Raw genomic sequence first — 22,492 nt, 5'->3', positions numbered from 1 at the left:
ATGACCATTATCAACAAGGTTTGGTATGGCGTCTCAACAAATATACAATTGACTCTTGATACAGATTTCAAACTATCAACAGCATTATTTTATGGTACAAATGTCAATGGTTGAAGGAAGGAACTTGATGAAAAGTAAGAACCCAATGAATCATATCCAGTTTTTGCTAAGATCATGCAAACACTAGTTACTCAGAGAGCATTTTATGATATGTGCATTATTCAACATTGATACAAATGTTATCCTTTCCTAGTTGATCTTCAAAGGTTGTTCATTTGTGAAAACAAGTTTATCTTATGAAGCTCTGTTTATATGCAGATGGCCATAAATTAAGGTACAGTTCAGCAATTTATGGTTTGTCCTGCTTCTGTGTACCAGTAATAGTTAACATAGCACTTATAATTAGTTTAACCCATAGATAAAAATTAATCGTGTAAAGAAATTTAAAAGCTTTCAGTTTTTATGGAATTAAATTACAAACAGGCTGTCCAAATAAATAACATTAGCATTAGTAGTGGCATATGATGCAAGAAAGCAAGCTTATAAAGCATCAGCCAAACAAAAAAAAAAAAAGTTCCCATTCAGCTGTCCATTCACTCCAAAAGTTTGTACAGTTCTTCCTTGAAATTATTTAAGCTATCAACTTCCACAACGATAGATGGCAGTTTGCTCATTCCAGCAATCAATCACTTCCTGGCTAAAGGCAAATTTCCGCACATCTATTCTACAACTGTCTTTCCTCAATTTGAATTTATGGCCTCTCAAGTGCACAAATCTCAGCAAGACGAAGAATTCCATTAGCATTGAACTTGCTCAAACCATTCAAAGCCTTATATACCTCAATCAGATCACCTCACAGGTACCTGGTCTCCAGATGCTGCAATTTGCAAAACATAGTCTTTCTTGGTAAGAGTAACCTTTTGTTCCACTCACCAGTCTCGTTGCCCTTCTCTGTACTCATTTAGCAGCTCTACGTCCTTCCTAAAATGAGGCCTCCAGAGCTGTATGCAGTACTCAAGGTGTGACCTGTCAATTGTCTTATACACAGGGATAATCACCTCCTTATCCCTGCTAGCAAAATTCCTGTATATCACTGACAAGCCACCATGTGCTACTGTTGCAGCCTGTCTGCACTGCTTAGAACACTTCATATCTGACTGCACAATTACCCCTAGGTCTTTTTCATTCTCCACTACCCTGAGTGCAGTACCGCACAGTTTGTACACTACTCTGGGGTTACTGCTACCCATATGCAGTACTTTGCATTTGTCAATACATCTTGAAGGAAGGTTGTTCCAGAAAACAGAAGTTAAAGGGAAAGATGAAGAAGAAAAGTTGGTCCTATGAGTTTTAAGTTGGATAGTAAATGGATGCTGGTTAGTTGCAGCATGTGTTCAGACTGGTTTAGAAGAAATAGAGAGGTTGGGGTAGGGGGAGAATTATAGCTGCTAATTTAGAAGAACAGTGTTTGTGGAAGTATATGGAAATGGAGATTTATATGTAAATGGCATGCTGCAGCAGACACAGAATATCTATGAGACAGAGAATGGAGAGGCTTTGTAAGAGTTAGGACATTAATTAACCTGTCTCTATCCTCTTTTGAATGGAGTCTAGATGCCAGAGAGAAATTTTGATGTAGCTCCATAGATTGGGAACAATATTCCACGGTAAATTTGTACAGAGTGAGTAAGTGTTTAGAAGAAAAGTAACGCCAAAAATGAAAGTGAAGGATAGAAATTAGGGTAATCCATAATAGAGATATGTGATTTTGTCTGAGATCTGAGTGTTATCGAGGAGAAGCATGGGAGCAGTAGAATCCTTTTTGCAAGATATAGGACAGGACTGTTTTAGACAGATTGAAGTTAACTAAATTATCTGTGCCCCATTGGAAAATGACCCGAAGATGAGCATTTAAGGAATTAGTGATGGATATTCAAGATGTAGCTGTTTTTGTAGGAAAGGTTTCTCAAACTGGATGGAATATGCAATCATCAAGAAAACTGTGAATAAAATTTCCAATCACCGGAAGAAGGTCATTAAAGATTCCCAGTTAGAATTTGCTTTTGGTAACTTCATCAGTTGGTCTCACCGAATAGAATTTAAAAACTGTGAGAGAACATTGTGATTACATCTTTCAGCACATTGTGAACGAACACTCATATATATATATATATTTATTATAGCCTAAGTAAAATAAGTACGTACTATTTAATCGGTCAGTATGTTAGTTATTGTGGTAGAGGCCAAAAATGTAAAAAAACCAAATCTACTCATGTATATGAATACGAAAATATGTAAATTAACATGCAGACCACCATAGACCTGTAGATCAAAACCACTTAAGGAACTATATAATCGCCTATGCCGGCCCCCATAGCCAAACCCTGGAAAGAACTGTAATTAGCAATACAATGTAAAGATAAAAAATGTTAATTATAGGTAAATGGATACATTGAAAGGGACTTTTTATATTAAATTATATTACATTATATATAAAATTTTTATAAACACTCCTATCATTGATATATATATATATATATATATATATATATATATATATTTTTTTTTTTTATATATGTTTGATTCCTAATGCATGGAGTCATTGTTGATAATCATATCAAGAGTATTAACTTCTTTCTCTCTTTGCTTCTCTAATGTGCTGCTGCAGAAAACAGTCTATCTATTAAATCTGTCAAGGTTTTGCTACTGTGAGAATAAGCAATCTAAAAGTTCCATTCAGTGGAAAATTAAACTCCCCAGTTAAAAGACATTCTGATTTACTGACTCGCTGTTTGTCTGTATAGTTGTTCATTATATTCATCACAGTCATTTACCAAATATGGAGGATGTGGAAAGGTCAGGGAATGACCACCGCATATCCATGAGCAATATGGCCTTAGTTGCTAATGCTCCTAAAAACCAAATAACTAACAAACAAACAAACATCACAGTCATTTGGCCTATAACACACTTTTATTCTCATTTTTGTTTTTCCAGTGCTTATTTCACACCAGACTGAGTCAACATTTCACTGGCAGCCCATGTTGACCAAGTGCACTCTGTTAGATTTTTTGTGTTTCTTAACCAAGGGTATAACTCCCCATCCCTTCCTGGCTATCCTTTTTGTACATATTGCACACATCAAATCAAAAGAACAGCACTGCCATTCATATTATATATATATATATATATATATATATATATATATCTCTATTAGTGATTACCCTGACTTCTAATCTCTCTTGACATAAGCACATTATAAATATTGCTCTAAAAAAACTGGATGTTCTTTTTTGCTCTTGACAGTACTTTTCTTCCAAAAGCTGTTCAGTCTGTACAAATCAAAAAGCCGACTGGGCTAGCCGGGTGGGTAAAGTGCCTGCCTGGCAACCTAAAGGTCGCGGGTTCGAATCCCGCCTTGGGCTTGGATCAGAGTTCTGCAAAAACCTTGGGAGGTGCATTATGGCCACAGAAGCTGATGCGCCAACAACTACAAAAAAAAAAAAAAAAATCAAAAATTTGCCCTACATGGAATAGTGTTCCTACATCTGGGGCGGTGCCCCAAAACCACTCTCAGGCTTATAAATTCCATTCAAAAGAGGGCAGTTAGGTTAATTAATGACTCCTTTCTAACAGTCTCTCCACTCTCTGACTCATAGATGTTCTATTTCTACTGCATGCCTTTTCTGTAGATACTTCCATGGTCACTGTTCTTCTGAATTGGCTTCTATAATTCCCGCTCTCTCTTCCAAAGCAGTTTGAATGCATGCTCAACAGTCAACATCCTTTTACTGCCCAACTTCAAACTTACACAACAAACTTTTCTTCTTTCTCATTTATTCATTCAACTTCTATTTTCTGGAATAACCTTCCTTCTTATGTATTCTTGAAAATTAAAATCCACAGAGGTTCGAGTCTAATGTCAATAAATATATTCTTTCATCTTCTCAACCTTCAACCCATGCACAGTACTAAGTACTACAGGTTCAAATACCTCTCATGTTTGGGATTTTCATAAAAAAAATATATTTTTTTTTACTTTACAGTAACCAGACAGCATAGTGGTTATGCCTTTTGCACTTTTTACAAAAAAAATTTAAAAAAAAGAAAGAAAATGCCCAAGCTGTCAACCTCAGCAACCCACAGAAACAACTTATTCCAGTAGTTAACAACCTGCTGGCTTTATTGATATCGAATAAGAAACTAATTATGAAATAATTCCTTTAAGTAATAAGATTCTCTCCTTAAAGGAGTGCTGTCAATAATGTAATGTCTCTTCTAAGAGTCCGTATTGTATCTTTGTTGAAATATATGCCAATCCTTTGCAAGATATAAACTACAGTAGCTATAAACTAGTTTGCAGTCAGGTCACAAAGGGAGTTCAACAAACTAAGGCAAATTACGAGATGTGTCTGGCAAAGGATGCAATGAAAAGCAGCAGACTTCTTTACTAATATAAACACTACAAAGAAGAGAATGAATCATATTGGTCCACTAGATATGAATGGTTTAACTGTTGATGTTTCTGCTCAGGTTGCTGGCAAACTGAATAGATATTTGGCATCTACGTATGTACATGAGTTAATTTTTAGGGTGGAGATGCTGTAAGTTTCAATATATGACAGAGAGCTATATGATTTTGTGATAACTTGAGAGAAAAGTGGAATTGAAATTGAAGCTAAATGTGAAAAAGGTACCTGGAGTGGAGATCTATCCAGTTATATTAAGAATTGAGGCAGCAAAACAGGTAAGCAAACTTTTAGGAATAATTATTAGAGCATCCTTGGATTAAGGAGAGGTCCCTATGGACTGGATGGAGATGTGCATATGAATTCCAAATTCACATAATCAAAGGGAGATATATGTAATTAGACCTGTTAGTTTTAGTTCTGTTCCAGGAACATAATGGAGTCACTATTTAAAGAATAATGCAAGACAATCTAGCATTTAACATTACCATTAGTAGTATGATGCAAGAAAGCAAGCTTATACAGCATCAGCAAAAAAACCCACACACACACACACACACACACTTCCCATTTCACCTATCCTTTCCCTCCAATAGTTTGTCTAGTTCTTCCTTGAATTTATTTAAGTTGTCAATTTCCATAGCAACAGATGGAAGTTTGTTCCAGCAATCAACTACCTGCTAGCTAAAGGCAAACCTCTGTACATCTATTCTGCAACTGTCCTTCCTTAATTTGAATTTGTGTTCCCTCATGTATGCAGTCTCAGCAAAGCGAAGTATCCCATCAGCATTGAGCTTGCTCAATCCATTCAAAAGTTTCCAGATGCTGCAATTTGCAGAACTGAAGCCTTTCTTGGTGAGAACACCCCTTTATTCCACTCACCAATCTCATTGCCCTTCTCTGTACTCATTCCAGCAGGTCTACATTCTTCCTAAAATGAAGTCTTCAGACCTGTATGCAGTACTCAAGATATGTCCTGACCATTGCCTTGTGCAACGGGATAATCACCTCCTTATCCCTGCTAGAAGAATTCCTGTATATAATTGACAAAACCCCATGAGCTCTCCTGGCAGCTTGTCTCCACTGCTCAGAGAACTTCATAGCTGACTGCCTAATTACCCCCAGGTCTTTTTAATTTTCACCTACTCTGAGTGTAGTACCACATACAGGAATACAGTTGTATTGTAGTCACAGCATGTGTTTTTTAAGGTGTGATCTTGGCTGACCAGTCTAATTGCATAGTGGGATGCAGTAACAAAGAAACTGGATCCAAAAAAATAATTTGGACATCATATACTTTAATTTCAGAAAAGCTTTTTATACTGTTGTATATAAAAGACTGCTGTACAAATTGGAATAGTGACATTAAGAACAAGTTACTGCTGTGGATAAAGGGATGGGCGAGTGGGAGAAGACAGAGTGGTAATCAATGGACACTGCTCTTCTTGGATTAATGTTATTAGTGGAATTTCCAGGTTTTAGTGCTGTGCCTATTATTTTCTTTATTTATTAATATTTATGAAGGCACATTAGGCGCAGTGTCTGATTTCAGATGATAACTAGTTTGGCAGTAGTTAATGACAGTAATCAGCATATGCTACTGCAACAAGATCTGGAAAAATTAGGCAGATGAAAAGTGGCAATTGAAGTTTAACATTGACAGATGCAAGTTGCTTTATGTGGCAATTGAAGTTTAACATTGACAGATGCAAGTTGCTTTATGTGGGTAGAAGTAATCTCAGATGACATACCGACTGTGTGGTATAGTACTCAGCCTAGTGGAGAATGAAAAAGACCTGGGGATAATCGTGTTCTCAGATATGAAGTTATCTGAGCAGTGCCTTCCAGGACATCTCATGCGGTATTGTCAATAATATACAGAAATTTTGTCTGCAGGGATAAGGAAGTGATTATCCTAATTTTATAAGGCAATGGTCAAACCATATCATGAATGCTGCATACAGGTCCAGGCATGTCATTTTAGGAGACAGATGTGGATCTTTTGGAATAAGACCCCACTGTTTCCCCCTCACAATGTTTTCTGCTAGATCATCCTGTAAAATACTAGTTTCCAGGCTAGAAGCAAATAGTGTGGCACAGTGGATAAATTAGTTTTGTAGTATATATGGTCATATTCAACTGCAAATGTTGAGCACTTTTTTCTTTCCTTCCCTTCCCCAATTTTTTTGATTCCTTTGGAGAAAAAAAAAACTGAAGGAAGTGATATAAATGATAATGTAAATGAGATTGCTTACCACTGTGGAATAGAGTTTATGGATTAAATAAATTTACTGTTGAACATTATGTACTTCTTACGGTCTTAATAGCCAACCTTCTAGAAGAATTTTTGTTGCAGTATGTAATTGATGTTTAATACAATTTTTAAAAATTAAATGTCTTTTCTTATTATTTTTTTTATTGGTATGCTTAGGTATTACGTTTATATAGACTGTACAGGTTTTGTTTCTGTTTTATTTATTTATTTTTTTTTTTATTTCGCAGAGATGAATAACACGTAAAAGGATCACGCCCTTCACTTTTATTTCAAAGGAATAAAACTTTATTTTTCAAACATTTATCATGTTCAAGATTGTTGAGAATCCAGATGGTTCAACATCTGTGTTCAGCAACAGTAGTAACAAACTCCTCTGCAAAGTTAGTAGAAATCCTGCAACTGTGGTAAGTTATCACTTTCTTACCTTGATAAGTAAATAATGATTGTTGAATTTGAAAGAGACCATTGCTGCTGTAATGTTTTCTTTGAAATAAATGATTTAAGCTGAAACAGCTAATTATGAGGGTGGTTCAATAAAGAATTGCCCTGACCTAGCTGCAGAGGTGCTAGCCTATTGATTCTTGGCACAAGTCTACAACAAGTTCTCTACATAGCCACCATGCAGATTTACACATTTTCCCCATCGATGGATGAGGCTACAGATATTGTTTTTGTAGAAGTGGTGAGGTTGATCTTTGAACCATGACTCTGTTGCAGAAATGAGTGTCTCATCGTCAGGGAAGTGAGTTCCCGAAGAAATGATTTGAGGGAAGGAAACAAGAAGTCCGATGGTGCGAGATTGAGTGGGTAGGCTGGTTGGGGCAGTATTTCATATCCACAAGTGGCCGCTTGTGTTGTTGCAATTTTAGAAGTGTGAACTGGGGCATTGTCTTGAAACATTCTCACACCTTTGAATAACATGCCGCGTCTACATGTTTTGATTTTCTCCCGTAATTTTGTGAGTAAGTTGGCATAATAGGCACTTGTAATTGTTCTACCTTTCGGCAAGTAATCAGTCATTATTACGCCTTTCTCATCCCAAAACACTGTCAGAAAGACCTTCCCTGCTGATGCTTGGACCTTTGCTGTCTTGGGGGTTGGGGTGGGGAACCACGATGTTGCCATTCCATGGACTGCTTTTTACTTTCAGGGTCGAAACAGTGTATCCAACTTTCATCTTGAGTGATTAGACAAGAGAAAAAGTCTTCCTCATTTTTTTGGCACAGGGCTAACAACTCTTGTGATTTCTGTTGTTGATCATCCTTCTGAAAACCATTCAATAATCAAGGAATCCATCTTGCATTCAATTTTCATAAATGGAGTTGGTCATGAAGGACTGTTTCAACACCAATTTTCACCTCCTGAGACAATTCAAGCACAGATATCTGGCGATCTTCCATGATTAACGACTCCACTTTTCTGATCGCTGAATGGGGACGAACTGGAACGGACTCGGATTCTACCGTTGTCCGACCACACCTAAACTGTCTATGCCAGTGCTTCACAATGCCATAGGATGGGCTTCATCCTTATATACAGCAGTTGGCGAAGGTAAAGAAAGCCTGCATGAGAAGCATGCAAAAGTTCGATGAAATTTACCAGTAAAAGTACTTTGCCGTAACGCATTTGTATTGTTGCTCGATAAACATACAGTGGGTGTTATCTCCCGAAGTGGAGGGGGTAACCTAACCTTTTTTCTTTAGAATCACTGGTGGACTAGTGGATAAATTGTTTATTAAAAAAAAAAAAAAAAAAAAAAAGGCAAAGGAACCTACATGAGAAGCACGGCAAACTTTGAAAAACTTTTTACAGGTGAAACTACGTTACGAACATTTTTTACGACATCAGAACTTCCAAAATGATTCTGTCCGTGATTCAATTAGTTAATTCAATTAGTGATTCTAAAGAAAAAAGGTCAGGTTACCCCCTCCACTTCAGGAGGGTTTCAAACTCCCGTGGGATTCAACTTCTACTCCAGACCGATAACACCCACCATTTGTTTACCGAGCAAGAAACAATACAAATGCCGTAACGGCAAAGTACTGTTACCGGTAAATTTCATCAAACTTTTGTGTTCTTCTCATGCAGGCTTTTTTTACCTCAGCCCAGCGGTCATCTCCTCGTGGATTTCTTTAGGAGATTTCCCCTTCAAGAACAGATACCTGTTTACAGCTCTGGCTTCAACTTTGTCCATGATACTACTTCGTCACACATTCAGCTCTGTAAGAGAAAAACAAATTAAGACACAGGGCCGAAATTTTACACTTTTAGTACAGAGATATGTATGATATTACACAAAATATCGTGACTGTGATATGTGGAAGTAGGTGAGGGCGATTCTTTATTGAACCATCCTTGTAAGTTACAAAAAATTAATTTACAATAAACAAACTAACCTGTAGTAAAATAGCAATTTGTTTCCCTTTGATAACTAGCTACGAACTGCCATTTTCATTATCTTTGACTAGCACATGGCTGCTGATTATACTGAATGTTTGTCAAGTTAAATTACTGAAATTTGTTTTTAGTCAATTTCAGTCTTTTCAGCCAATTTTTATTTATAACATGACTATTGCATTTTACAAAGTGATCACCAACTTATAAAAGAAAGAAAACAGTATTTTTTAATAAAAAAAAGTTACTAGTATTTATGTGTACGATGCCATTTGATTCTGTACTTCATTCATTATAAAGAAGTTTAATATAAATAAGCCCTAGCTAATTAGACCTTTAAATTCCTCTCATGAACGAAATCTGCCAGTATGTCCATTGAATTTCTAAAATATTTCATTGAAAAAAAAAAAAGTTTATAACGAGGCATCAGATTATATGCATTTGTGTATGCAAGTGCATATTGTGACCATTTTAATCATTAGTGCACAATTACATTGGATGAAACTACATTCCTTGTATGTGTATCATAAGTTGTTTTGCCATAAAAATTTACAGAATAGGCATTTTCTCCTTTTGTTCAAAAGCACCTTGGGAAGTGGAAATATCCTAAGTTAAGCAATCCAGTTTTCCAGTGATTTTTGAAAAAATTTGGGCTAAGATAAAGAAAACCAACACAAGAACCCCAGCAAACTATGGGAAACTTACCGGACAAACTGGTTTGCCACTACTACAGTTTCTCCCTGCATTTTCAGTAAACAGATGGTGCATGTTATTGTTATTGATAGCAGCAGTAGAAGTTGAGAATGATATATTAATTGACATGTAGGCATGACAGACAATGTAATGATTAGTTTTTCTCATTATTAAAAGCAGATTATTGGAGTTCATGAGTGTTTTCGCTATTAAAAAAATCATATTACTGATTTCTTTGTACATTTTTAAGGTTAAATTTCCTAATGAAAAAAAAAAAGGAAAAGGTTTGCTGGGTTGCCAGTTTTGGCTAGAATTCAGAGCAGGGTGCATACTCCAGACTATTGGAATTTTTTAATTGTGTGGGTTGCTTTTAGTGTGGGCTTTTTAATAGACTTTCATTTTTGGCTAGTGAAAAAAGGTTAGGTTATGTTAGTTTATGCCACTAATTTCGGATGGATTCAAGCAGGTTAGTGAAAAAAAGGTTAGGTTGTTACAGTGGAGTGCGCACCCTGTTTTGAATTTTACCGAGGTTTCTTAATTTTCATTATATTTCATAACCTGACCTTAAATGTTACATTAGGAAATAAAAGGAAAGGTTTCCTTATCTAACTTTAAAGGAAATAATAGGAAAAGAAAGAATGATTCTTTATATATGCATATCATAATGTCAGTCAATCACTTACCACTATGCTTTTATCGTCTGTTGTGTTCACGCACCAATTAGCACACTGTCTGTTTATCGAGAATGCAGAGATAAACTGTGGTAGCAACAGACCATTTTGTTTTCGTGTTGACTTTCTTTACCCTCGCCAAAATTTGTATAAACAAAATATTCCAGGCAAGTTTCTACTTTGAGAAAAAATCATCTTAATGCTATTTACATTAAGATAATTCTTTTCTAATTTCTTACATACAATGATTCTACCATTTTTATATGTAAGACATTATAGACAAAACCTTATTGTACATTTGTTACTTGTTTGATTCTCTAAAATGTGAACTGCTTCACAGTTGTAATGTATGTATGCATGTAAAAGTTTCTGCATTTATTAGGGCAAGACTGAGAATAGACCCATTGCAAAAAAAAATTTGCATTTTTGTTAGTGGCGCTGTTCCATACATGATAAAAGCAATTTCTGCATTATATTCCTATTCAGACTTCACATTATTTGCTTAACCCATGTCTCACATAGGTTTGCAGAAACAGTTCAATTTTTGTACAAGATATAATTTGGAAAATTATATCTTGTACAAAAAGGATGCTCATAAAAGCTCCATGCATAACCGTTTATAGAGATATACAGTCTTCCAAAATCACCTATTTTGACAAGAGAGAGAATAGGATTATGTTATGCACATAATTACACTTTATGCCAAAACTTTTGATTCTGTAAAAAATGTCGATGCTTTGGATACTGCAGCTCTTGGTGCTGCTAAGGCAATTCTTTTTCAGTTTATTGGCTTGAACACATTTGCTGTTCATTTAGTCATTTGCTTGATAACCTAATTCTGTAACTGAACCTAATAATGAGGAATTTTTTTGAGCAGTGCAAATGAAGGGTGGAGAAAGTTAAATCAGAAATTTCAACCATCCCTGGAGACATTTGATGTTTCTGAAAAGAACTCCAGATTTCTTTTTTTTTTTTAAAAAAATAAAATGATTGACCTTTTTTTTTTTTTTTTTTGAGGGCTTTCATTTCAAGTAGAGGTTTTACATCTTTTTATATTTAGCCAAGTCACTTATGTTCATGTGGAAAGATAATCCTTCTGTTTTTAAGTACTGAATAAAAAAAAAAGAAAGAAAAGAAATGTAATTCAATCAATTGTGATTAAACTGGTACTAGGTGTAAAAATTTTATTGCCTGCAAAAATTTAGTTTTTGCGTGTACAAATTTACCTGTAATAGATTTTTGTGCATACTTGCATGTATTTTATTGCCTGGTTGCATATTATTTGTTTATTTATAACAATTCTTCATTAAGTAATCATGTAGTAAAATATAATTGGAGTTCTTTGCAATTTAAATGTGGCATTCATTTTGCATATTCCTGTACAACCATTAAGAGGTTGTTTTTTTTGTTTGTTTTTTTTTTGTTGCTCACTAATAAATAGGGCTTGAAAAATAAACTATATTTCTGACAATTCTTATAGTGATTTTTTCCATGAAAAAAAAAAAAAAATAGCATTTGTGCAGAATGTCATAGGACAAACTAGTCATTTTTAAATTCAGTAACTCTTTATTTCTTAAATATAAAATGAAATACAAAACACGTTTAAATTTCATAGACTAGGGAGTGGCAAATAGCCAACCCCAGTCAGTTGGTCAATTGCAGTCTATAGAAGAAAAGTATACCTATGCATAAAAACTATCAAGATATTCACCAAAAATTAGCATCATAGTTTATGCAGATATTACAAAATTTGTTTGTAGATCAATATTAAATGTTATGCACATTGTTGATGACTGGATGCAGTCATTAGTACCTAAACCTGAGGATTATTAGTAGTAGCAAATGATTTAAGAAAGCAAACTAATACGGTTTTTTTGGTGGTTGGGGCTACTCATGTCATCTGTTTATCCCCTATAATAATTTGTCTATTCCATCACTTCCAGAAATCAGCTAATCTCTGGCTGAAAGCAAACTTTCACAGATCTAGCCTGCAACCATCCCTTTTAAACTAAATTTATATCCCCTTAAATGTGCCATCTCAGATAGTAAGGATGCCATTAGCATTTAGTTTACTCAACCCATTAAACCCTTAAATACTTTAGTAAAACTTTCTCTCAGGTGAGTAGTGTCTAAGTGCTCTTGTTTGTAGAACTGAAATCTTTCTTTGTGAGAGTACTATTTTGTGCCTCTTACTAAGCTTGTTGCCCTTCTTTGCATCTATTCCAATAGATATACATCATTCCTAAAATGAAGCTTCCAATACTTGATACAGTATTCATGGTGTGGCATAACCATTGCCATATACAAGATAATTGTCTCCTTATCCCTGCATTCCTGTATATCTTTGGCAAAACCCCATGAGCTGTCCTGGCAGCCTGTCTGCACTGTTCAGAGAACTTCATGTCTGACTGAGCAGTTACTCCTAGTTCTTCTTCCTACATTATATTGAGTGTAGTACCACCCAATTGGTATGCTGCTCTAGGATTACTGCTTCCCGTGCAGTACCTTTCATTTTTCAATTTTAAACCTTAATTGTTATTCCTCAGACCATCTTCCTAATTTCTATAGATCTTATTACAGTTGCAACCCTAGTTTGTGCCATTAACTGTCCTGGCAACCTTTGTTAATGTTGTCAGTAAATACAGTGCAACCTTGATATAATGCACCCTTCATACTAAAGTTTTGGATTACTGTGTGTATGATCATGTTCCCCAAAACAAATTAAAAAAATAGTATGTTTAAAGAAATAGCAATTTCATATTGGAAACTGGAAAAGGTGAATATTTTATACACTCATATCTACTGCACATTCTACTACCATATTTCCATGAGGGAAAATTAGTGAAAAATTGGCTGTATATTCACTTTGATATATTCAGTAATTTTAATTCAGAGTAATTTTAGTAAACGACAGGACTCTTCAGAGACTAATTACTGTAGACACCCAGTTTCTTCCTTCAGCTAAAGATGCAATAAAAGTGTATATCAGTGGAATACTAATTACAAACAGCTACCAGAGGTAAAAAAAAAAAAAAAAAAGGTAAACTGCAGCCATTATCAACCCACTGCAGGATGGAAGCCTCCTCAACAATTCATGCTGAGGAAAATGGACCATAATCTGCCACGCTGGTCCAGTGCAGGTTGGCAGATCGACCGTATTTAGCATTCAAGGTGATTTATGGAAATCATGTGACTTCACTAGGATGGCCAGGCAGTTTGGTTTTGATGTAATTTTCTCAAAACATAGTAATTCTAGGGCATCAGAAATAAATACATAGAGAAATTAGTAAATCAGTAGGACTAAAGTAATGTCCACCAAGAGAAAAAATTATACATTTGAAGAAAAGTTAAAAGATTATTGAAAGAGTTAAGAGTGGCTAAACAAATTGCATTATATTTCATGAGCGCGTAATTCCAGAAGGAACGATCCATGGTTGGACTAAAGAACAATAATAATTGCTTTCATTCATAGACTCCTTAGAAGATGAAGTAGGCCTCCAAAGAAAGAAAGAAAACTAGACTTTGTGAAAGCAGTGATGTGGATCAATACTTATATAACTTGTTTCTACAGAAGTGTAGTGAAGGTGCACCAATAAATGGGGTAATTTTGAAAGTGTAGGCACTTAAATTTCATAAGCTGCTTGATGGAGATGATGACAATTTAAAGCTTCTGGAGAGTGGCTTTGGAGATGGAAGGCTTGTCCCAGGTTAGCCTTGTAGGCGCACCTGCATTTGGTGACATTGCAACAGCAGATGAATTTCCCGAATTTCTGTGTAATGTGATTCAAAATGGTGAATTCACAGTTGAACTGTTGTTACAACTGATCAAACAGTGCTGTACTATAAACTTCTTCCCAGCAAGTCACTGGATATTAAAAAGGCACTCAACAAAGTGGGCATGAAAAGTAAAAGAGAGAATTATTGTGTTCCAATGCACAAAGAAGACTGGAAATCACAAGCTAAAGCCATTGTGCATTAATAAAAGTTGGAAGTCCCTGGTGTTTTAAGCATGTCAATGTGAAACCTTTACCTGCAATTTATACAAATTGTTCTGATGCTTGGATGATGAGTGATATTTTTGCTTAATGGTTTGAAAGGGAGTTTGTACTATCGGTGAGATGCCACTTGCTTTCGAAAAAACACTGCCCAGCTCATCCTTCGGCTGATGTCCTGAAATTAAAAGATGGCAAGATTAGAGTCATGTTTCTGCCAAGGAATGCAGCTGCACTAATTTAGCCCATGGATTAGGGTGTTATTTGAGACTTCAAAGCCTACTATTGTGGTGAGCTACTTGCTGGTATTGTGAACTGAGAAATTGAAGTTTTAGAATTTCTCTAAACACTAACACAAAAACATTGTATACAATATTGGATTAGCATGGGAGAAAGTAAGCTCAACAGAAATTAAGAACTGCTGGAAAAAATGTATTGGGAAAGATGAGATCACCGATAATAACTTTGACTTAGCAGCATTTTCAGAACAAGAAGCAAAGGCTGCTCGTAATGTACTTGGTGGCAGTCTTGGAGCAAATGACCTGGTTGCTTGGATTGAGGTGGATATGCATTGGGATTGACCCAGAAGGTTATGTGGCTGACTTGTGTAAGGAAAGAGCACCAGAAATTAACAAAGTGCTTGAAAACATTAATGAGGTGATGGCATGATTAGAATGCAGAGTGATAGTGAACTGAACATTTATTGCATCTGACCACTATTAAGAATTATGTATGGGAAAAAGCTGTCATCAGTTTGGGCAAACTAAATTATATTACTATTTCAGAATTTATGTGTAAAATGTAAGTAAAATATAACAGCATTGTATATTAGTAATATGTAAAGGGAATGATATAACTTCTAATACTTTGTGTTTTAGTCTGTATACTCATAAAACATTAGTAAATAAAGTATTTGTTTACTAAGTAAAGTGTATTTATGTTAAAAAAAAATGGTAAAATTTTTTCAGCTATAATGTGCTTCTCTTATAATAGGTGTTAAAGTTATCACTTGACAATCCTGAGAAACTCCGTTAAATAACGTTAATTAAAGAGGAGCACACTGCCCATTAATAACCATTCTGTTGGTCTGGCTATTTTGCCCTTTCTGCCCTTGCTGAACATAATTGGTGTGAGCATCACATGAATTGTAACCCACGTTCTGATGTTGAAAGATTATACTGTGTGCACAATTCCCATCATTGTTCTTGGTTGGAAGCGCTCCATATAGCGGTTACGAGTTCCATAATTAATCATAATCGTAGTCTAGAAGCATGAGAGAGAGAGAGAGGTTATTGGGTCACTGCCCGAGATATGGGAACAATATTCCATGGTAGGGCAGATACAAGATATGCACGCAGTGAATAGTTGTTTAGAAGAAAAGTAATGTCGAGAGCAAAACAGAAACCCAGTTTATCAGATGCAGAGGAAGCAATATTTGTGATGTGCTTATGCCAAGAGAGAGAGAGAGAGAGAGAGAGATTAGAAGTTAGGTTACTCCCTAATAGAGATATGTGATCTTATCTAGAAATCGGAGTATCATCAAAGATGAGCATAGGAACAGAAGAATTCCTTTTGTGAGATATAAGACAGGACTGAGTTTTGGAAGGATTGAAATTAACTAGGTTCTCTTTGCCCTATTGGAGAATTATCCAAATATCAGTATTTCAGGAATTGATAGTGGATATTTAAGAAGTTGAAGCTGTTTGTGCAGGACAAGGGTTCGAGCCTGTCACCACCAAATACGGAGGATGCGGAAAGGTCAGGGAATGACCACCACATATCCCGGAGCAATATGGCCTTAGTTGCTAATGCTCTTAAAAAAAAAAAAAAAAAAACCACTCCTATATAGGTAGCTCCTAATGCTCTACAAGTAACAAAAGCAATTGCGAAAGAAAAGAATAAGAAAGGTGAAGTATCCCCTAGTACCCGAGAAAACATGGATGTCGAGGAGGTACAAGAAGATTCAGTTTTAGAGCTCTTTGCTGAGAAGGAATTTGACACTGGACAGCGTCCATACTTCCCCAGCAAGGATAAAGCCAAGACTGAAAAAGGTAAGCCCTCAGCACCGCAGAAGCCGCCTGATGGACCCACCAAGCCAAAATAATGGCTAAATTCCTACAATGGAACTGTCGTGGATTCCGGTGAAACAATGATGACATCAAGGCCCTTCTGCAAAAGCATGAGCCAGTCTGCTTTTGTTTACAAGAGACATACCTGAAGGCAAATGAAAACCCTTCCCTTCGTAAGACTACTATCGTTCGAAAGGACAGAACTGGAGATGGACCTGCTCGTGGGGGTGTTGCTATACTTCTGGGCAACCATACCCCATTCCAAACTATTCCACTCACCACCAACATAGAAGCGGTAGCGGTTCGCCTTATGGTAGGGTTCTTATTAACAGTCTGTTCAGTTTATTTGCCACCTGGTGCTGATATCACCCAGAAAGACCTTGATGATCTCATTGTGCAGCTGCCTACTCTTGTCTTACTCCTGGGCGATTTCAATGGACATAACACTGTGGGGTAGTGCAAACATTAATGGAAGGGGATGTGTCATAGAGCATATGCTCAATGACAATGACCTATCTCTTCTAAATGTGGGAACTAACACCTTTTTCTGCATGCCTACTCATACGTTCTCTGCTATTGACCTCTCTATATGCTCCCCCTCTCTCCTTCCTTCAATCACTTGGGAGGTAAAGGAGAACCTTTATGGAAGTGATCACTTCTCCATGATGACCAGCCTACTTAAAGGGATGCCATGCTCACCTTTTAGGTTACCGCAATGGAAGATTTACCAGGCTGACTGGAATACCTTTTAACACCTGGTAGACTTTAACATCAGTACAGTCAGTCAGGAGCCTATCAATGATGCAGTGGCATACATCACAGAAAGCATTGTCCATGCAGCTGCAGCTACAATTCTGAAAACAATTACCCGGTTTCCACCATTTCCAAAACCTTGGTGGATTACTAAATGCACAGCAGCAAAAAAGGCACAAAATAAAGCTTGGGGGATATTCCAATGATATCCTACCAAGCCAATCTCTTAGTCTTCAAACATGCACACGCGAAAGCATGATATATTCGTTGTCAGAGCCAAAAGGAATTGTGGATTCACTTTATATCCACTATTACCCAGTCAACCAGCAGTAAAGCTATCTGGGACAAAATCCGGAAAATGAAGGGTAAATATACATCGCACCCTTTATCGGTCCTGGAGTGTAATGGATGCGTTATTGCAGACCCAACTGCAATAGCCAATGTACTTGGGGAGACCTTTTCTGCCATCTCGTCAACATCTGCTTACTCCCCAGAATTTCTGGTCTGGAAAGATAAACTTGAAAAGCAGCCAAATTTAACTTTAAATCTAAAAGGTCTCATCCCTATAACGGGCCCTTTACCACGGAAGCGTTAGAAACAGCTCTAACTCTTACCAAGGCAAGTGCTGCTGGACCAGATCTTATCCATTAATGATATGATCAAACATCTGTCTGCAAAATCCATGGATCAACTGCTCTTTCTATATAACAGAATATTTCAAGAAGAGCAGTTTTCGGATTCCTAGCATAAGGCAATCACGCTTGCCTTTCCTAAGCCAGGAAAGGATCCTAAAATCCCAACGAATTACCGTCCTATTGCTGTGACTAGCTGTCTGTGCAAAATTCTGGAGAGAATGGTCAATGCCCGCCTTATCTGGTATTTGGAGGCAAATGGGCTCCTCTCCAGATTGCAGTGCGGCTTCCGTAGGAATAGGTCAACTTTGGACCATTTAATCAGGCTCAAAACTTCCATTCGATATGCCTTTTTAAAACGAGAACACCTGGTGTCTGTGTTCTTCGATATGGAAAAAGTGTATGACACAACTTGGAGATTTGGAATTTTAAAAGACCTCTACAGCATTGACCTTAGAGGTAATCTCCCCAATTTTATTAAAAACTTTTTATGTCATCGTTCTTTCCAAGTCCGTGTAGGATCTACTCTCTCTTGCTCTTTTAGCCAAGAGGAGGGAGTACCTCAAGGATCCGTTTTAAGTGTTACGCTTTTTGCCATCAAAGTGAATTCCATCACAGAACAACTTCCTCCATCTGTAAACTGTGCCCTCTGTGTTGACGATTTTAGCATATTCTGTCATTCCTGCAACATGAGGATAATTGAGAGACAACTGCAATGTGCCATTGACCATCTGAACTCATGGGCAACGAATAACGGGTTCAGGTTCTCTCCACAAAAGACTGTTTGCATGCATTATTGCAGAAAGCGCAATCTTCACCCTGAACCTGAACTGAGGCTTGGACAAATGCTATTCCAGTAGTACCTGAGACTAGATTTTTGGGGCTTATATTTGATAGAAAGTTGACCTTTCTACAACACATCCGTCAACTACGTGCAAAGTGCACGAGAGGCTTGAATATCCTACATGCAATCTCCTCACATTCTTGGGGCGCTGACCGATGTACCCTTTTGTGCCTCTATCGTGCACTTGTACGATCTAAGTTAGATTACGGGTGCCAGGTATACGCATCAACTAGACTCAGCGTACTCCAATGGTTGGATCCCATCCACCATCAGGCGATCCGTATTGCCACTGGAGCATTTTGAATTTCTCCTGTCCATAGCCTATATGTCGAAGCGAATGAGCCCTCATTATCGCTTCGCAGGAAACAGTTGTCTCTACAGTATGCTTTGAAACTGAAATCCCTGCCTGACCATCTGACGTGGACACCCGTTTTTGAGCCACGTTGGGAAAATCTGTACAACATTCGCCAGACTGCCAATCAACCATTCGGTATTCGTAACTAAAGGCTACTCAATGATTTGAATATCACATTAGACAATGTTGCCCCATCAACAGGGCAACCTTCTCCACCCTGGCATGCTCGTGTCCCAAACTGCAACTTCTCTCTTAACAATTGGAGAAAGGACAGTACTCCATCCACTGTCTACCTGCAGCTATTTTTAGCACAGTGCTCGGAACATGCTGACTTCTTGCCCGTCTGCACAGATGGCTCGAGGTCAGAAATGTCTGTAGGATCTGCAGCTGTTTTCCCAGACACCACGGTATCTGAGCAGATCTCCAAGGAATGCAGTGTGTTCACTGCAGAGCTGCACATGGTTGAGCTAACCTTAGATCGTATACAAACCACCAACCACAAAAGATATATTTTATATACCGATTCTCTGAGTTCATTGCAGGCTTTATCATCGATAAGGTTCAACCCTCATCCTGTCCTGACCAGGCTACAGCAGAAGCTGCACTTCCTTGCACAATCTGAATTTGATGTTCGTTTCTGCTGGATCCCAGGCCATATTGGGATCTCAGGAAATGATATGGCAGACTTTGCAGCCAAATCAGCGAACCTCTTTAACTCTTGCCTGTTAGTCCCCTATACAGACTACAGGCAAGTAATTCGAAAGAAACTGGTATCCCAATGGCAACACTCGTGGCATGGACAGGCTGCAAACAAGTTATATGAGATTAAGCCTGTAATTGAACATTGGCAGTCTAGTCTGCGCAGGAACCGAAAAGAGGAAGTTGTTCTATCTCAGCTTCACATAGGACATTGTCACTTGACACATTGCTATCTGCTGAGGGCAGACGATCGTCCGATATGTAGAAATTGCGACACCATTTTAACAGTCCACCATATTTTAATTGAATGTCCGTCTTTTTATAATGACCGCCGTTTATGTTTTAGCCATCTGTCTGAACCTTATACACTCAGACAGATTTTATCGGACAATGACAACGTGTCAGCTATTTTTAAGTTTTTGCAACTTATTAATCTAAATAATTCTATCTAGAATGTTTTTATCGTTTTGTGCTTTATGAACGTTTTATATCGTATACTCTTTTACAATACAGTAATACCCCGAAGTTACGCAATAGGTGGGTCCGACGAAAATCGCGTAAGTCGAATTCGCGTAAGTTGGGGTACAACTTTGCATATAAATACATATAAATTTTGCTTAATTGGGACCAAGGACTAACAAAAACACTAGTTTAGAAGAAAAATATTAATAAAATTGCAGTTCTTTATACATATTAATACAAAATATGTATTAAAAAAACAAATGACTTACGTTAAAAAGTTATTTCGATGTCGATGGCTTCATAAAATCTAACAAATTCGTGTGACGACACAGCGCGTTCTTTTTTTCACGCAGAATTTCTTAGTAGCAAGCTAATAATTTTTTTATTCCTTGCTTTGTAGCTATAACGCGTTCTTCGTTGGAGTCTATGTTTTCTAAAATTTTTAAGCCCTTTACAATTGAGATCTTTTCAATTTTCAACCTGTCAAGTTTGCAATTGTCATGTGCTTTTCGCCGTTGCTTCATTTAGGCCTGTAGCACGTGCAATATCACATGGTCTTTCATTTCGCTCAAAGCGTTTCACAATTTCATATTTTTTCTCTATCAACAGAGGCCGACTGGCCATAAGCCTTACCGGGGAAACCCCGGTGGGCCAGTGTGATTTTGGCCATAAACCATAGTGTGAGGCCACTATAAATTTTCCCGGGTAAGAATTTTTGACCCAGTCCGCCTCTGTTTATCGATAATTGCTTTTCTTTTTCTCTCTGAATCTGCAGTGTCTTCACCAGGACGCTTCCTTTTCACACCTTTTAATTAAGTATTTTACTCATTTTTAGGGAATAAAGCACAATTACAAAACGAGGAGGCACGCTTGATACGCATAAACAAAGCTGCGCGCATGTAGCAACTGAATAAACAACACCATAAAGGCAGAGATACACTATTAACATCTCACATTTCTAGGGGTTACTACCATAAAACAATAAAAATCCAGTTGCGTTTCTGCTAGTGAAATCTGTTATAAACTGGTAGTAAACTCGATCTAATTGCATTTGCGATTATACCGATAGCTGGAATTGTGTTGGTTTTTACGTTATTATGGTGAAATGTGTTTCCCCTTCACTGATATAAAAAACATAAAAGCAGCAAAGTTGAATTTTGTTCATCTTTCGCTCTCAATCTCCGCCGTCGCACCGTATATCGATAACATATGAAAAACGACCTTGAAGATAGTGGGCGGCAGCGTTGCCAAACAAAAAAATCAAGAACCGCGTAACTCCGAGTTCGCGTAAGTCGGGGTAGCGTAAGTCGGGGTATTACTGTAATATATAAACAATTGTAATATTATAGTTTTATATTTTACATCTTTTTGACTTGGCGCATTATAGCCATAGATGCTAATGCGCCATAAAATCCTAAAACAAATAAATCGTCCACATTAATCTGTAAGATGTTGATTAAGATGGAGACTAATGTGTTTTGAGGAGATCTGCAGTGTGTTTATAGGTAAGGCTGCATTAATTTATCTTATATTTTATATAAGATAAACAACCTTTGTTATGCAGATTATACTGTGCTAATTTGCAGTTCCAAGTATCATCTTAAAGAAACTCTGAGGAGAATTCCTTTAAGATGAGTTCTGAATGTGTGTAAAACTAAAATTATGGTGATTGGTGATAATCTCAGTTCCAGTAAAGTGAAGATTAATGGGCAAGATATCAAAGAAGTTGATGAATTTGATTACTTAGGGTCAAGAATAAATAAAAATGGTGACTGCTCAAATGATGTAAAGAGATGACAGGCAATTGCTAAAACATTGGTCACTGATCTGACAAAATTATGGAGAGATCAAGATCTGCCCTTAAAAACGAAACTGGGAATCATTTGATTCATTAATTTTTCCAGTTGCCACTTATGGATGTGAAGGATGGAATCTGAAAAGAGTTGACAGGAAGAAAATTGAGGCCTTTGAAATGTGGTGTTACTGAAGAATATTGCATATTTCTTACCTGGATCAAAGAACAAATGAGTGGTATTAAATAAAATTGGCAGGCCTAAAATTCTTCATATCATCAACAGAAGAAAACTCAAGTTTTTTGGACACATAGTAAGTAGTGAAAACTTTCTATTGAAGAATATAATGGAAGGAAAAATTGAGGGAAGGTGGTGAGAGGAAGACTTTCAA

At 36.9% G+C, this 22,492-nt stretch overlaps 1 protein-coding gene across 1 annotated transcript in view; it reads left to right on the top strand.

The window, feature by feature from the left end:
• LOC150076231 (uncharacterized) overlaps positions 1-22,492 on the top strand; it is a 120,710-nt gene that overhangs the window by 46,471 nt on the left and 51,747 nt on the right. Inside the window, exon 2 of the mRNA XM_090387292.1 lies at positions 6,972-7,148. Within this exon, the coding sequence (XP_090243418.1) occupies positions 7,050-7,148 (99 nt within the window). The 5' untranslated portion in view covers positions 6,972-7,049. The remainder of the gene's footprint in view (positions 1-6,971; positions 7,149-22,492) is intronic.

This window comes from Mastigoproctus giganteus, chromosome 13, assembly GCF_048544385.1.
Source record: "Mastigoproctus giganteus isolate SK-2022 chromosome 13, ASM4854438v1, whole genome shotgun sequence".
Classification (NCBI taxonomy): Eukaryota; Metazoa; Arthropoda; class Arachnida; order Uropygi; family Thelyphonidae; genus Mastigoproctus; species Mastigoproctus giganteus.
This window is presented reverse-complemented; position numbering and strand designations above follow the sequence as displayed.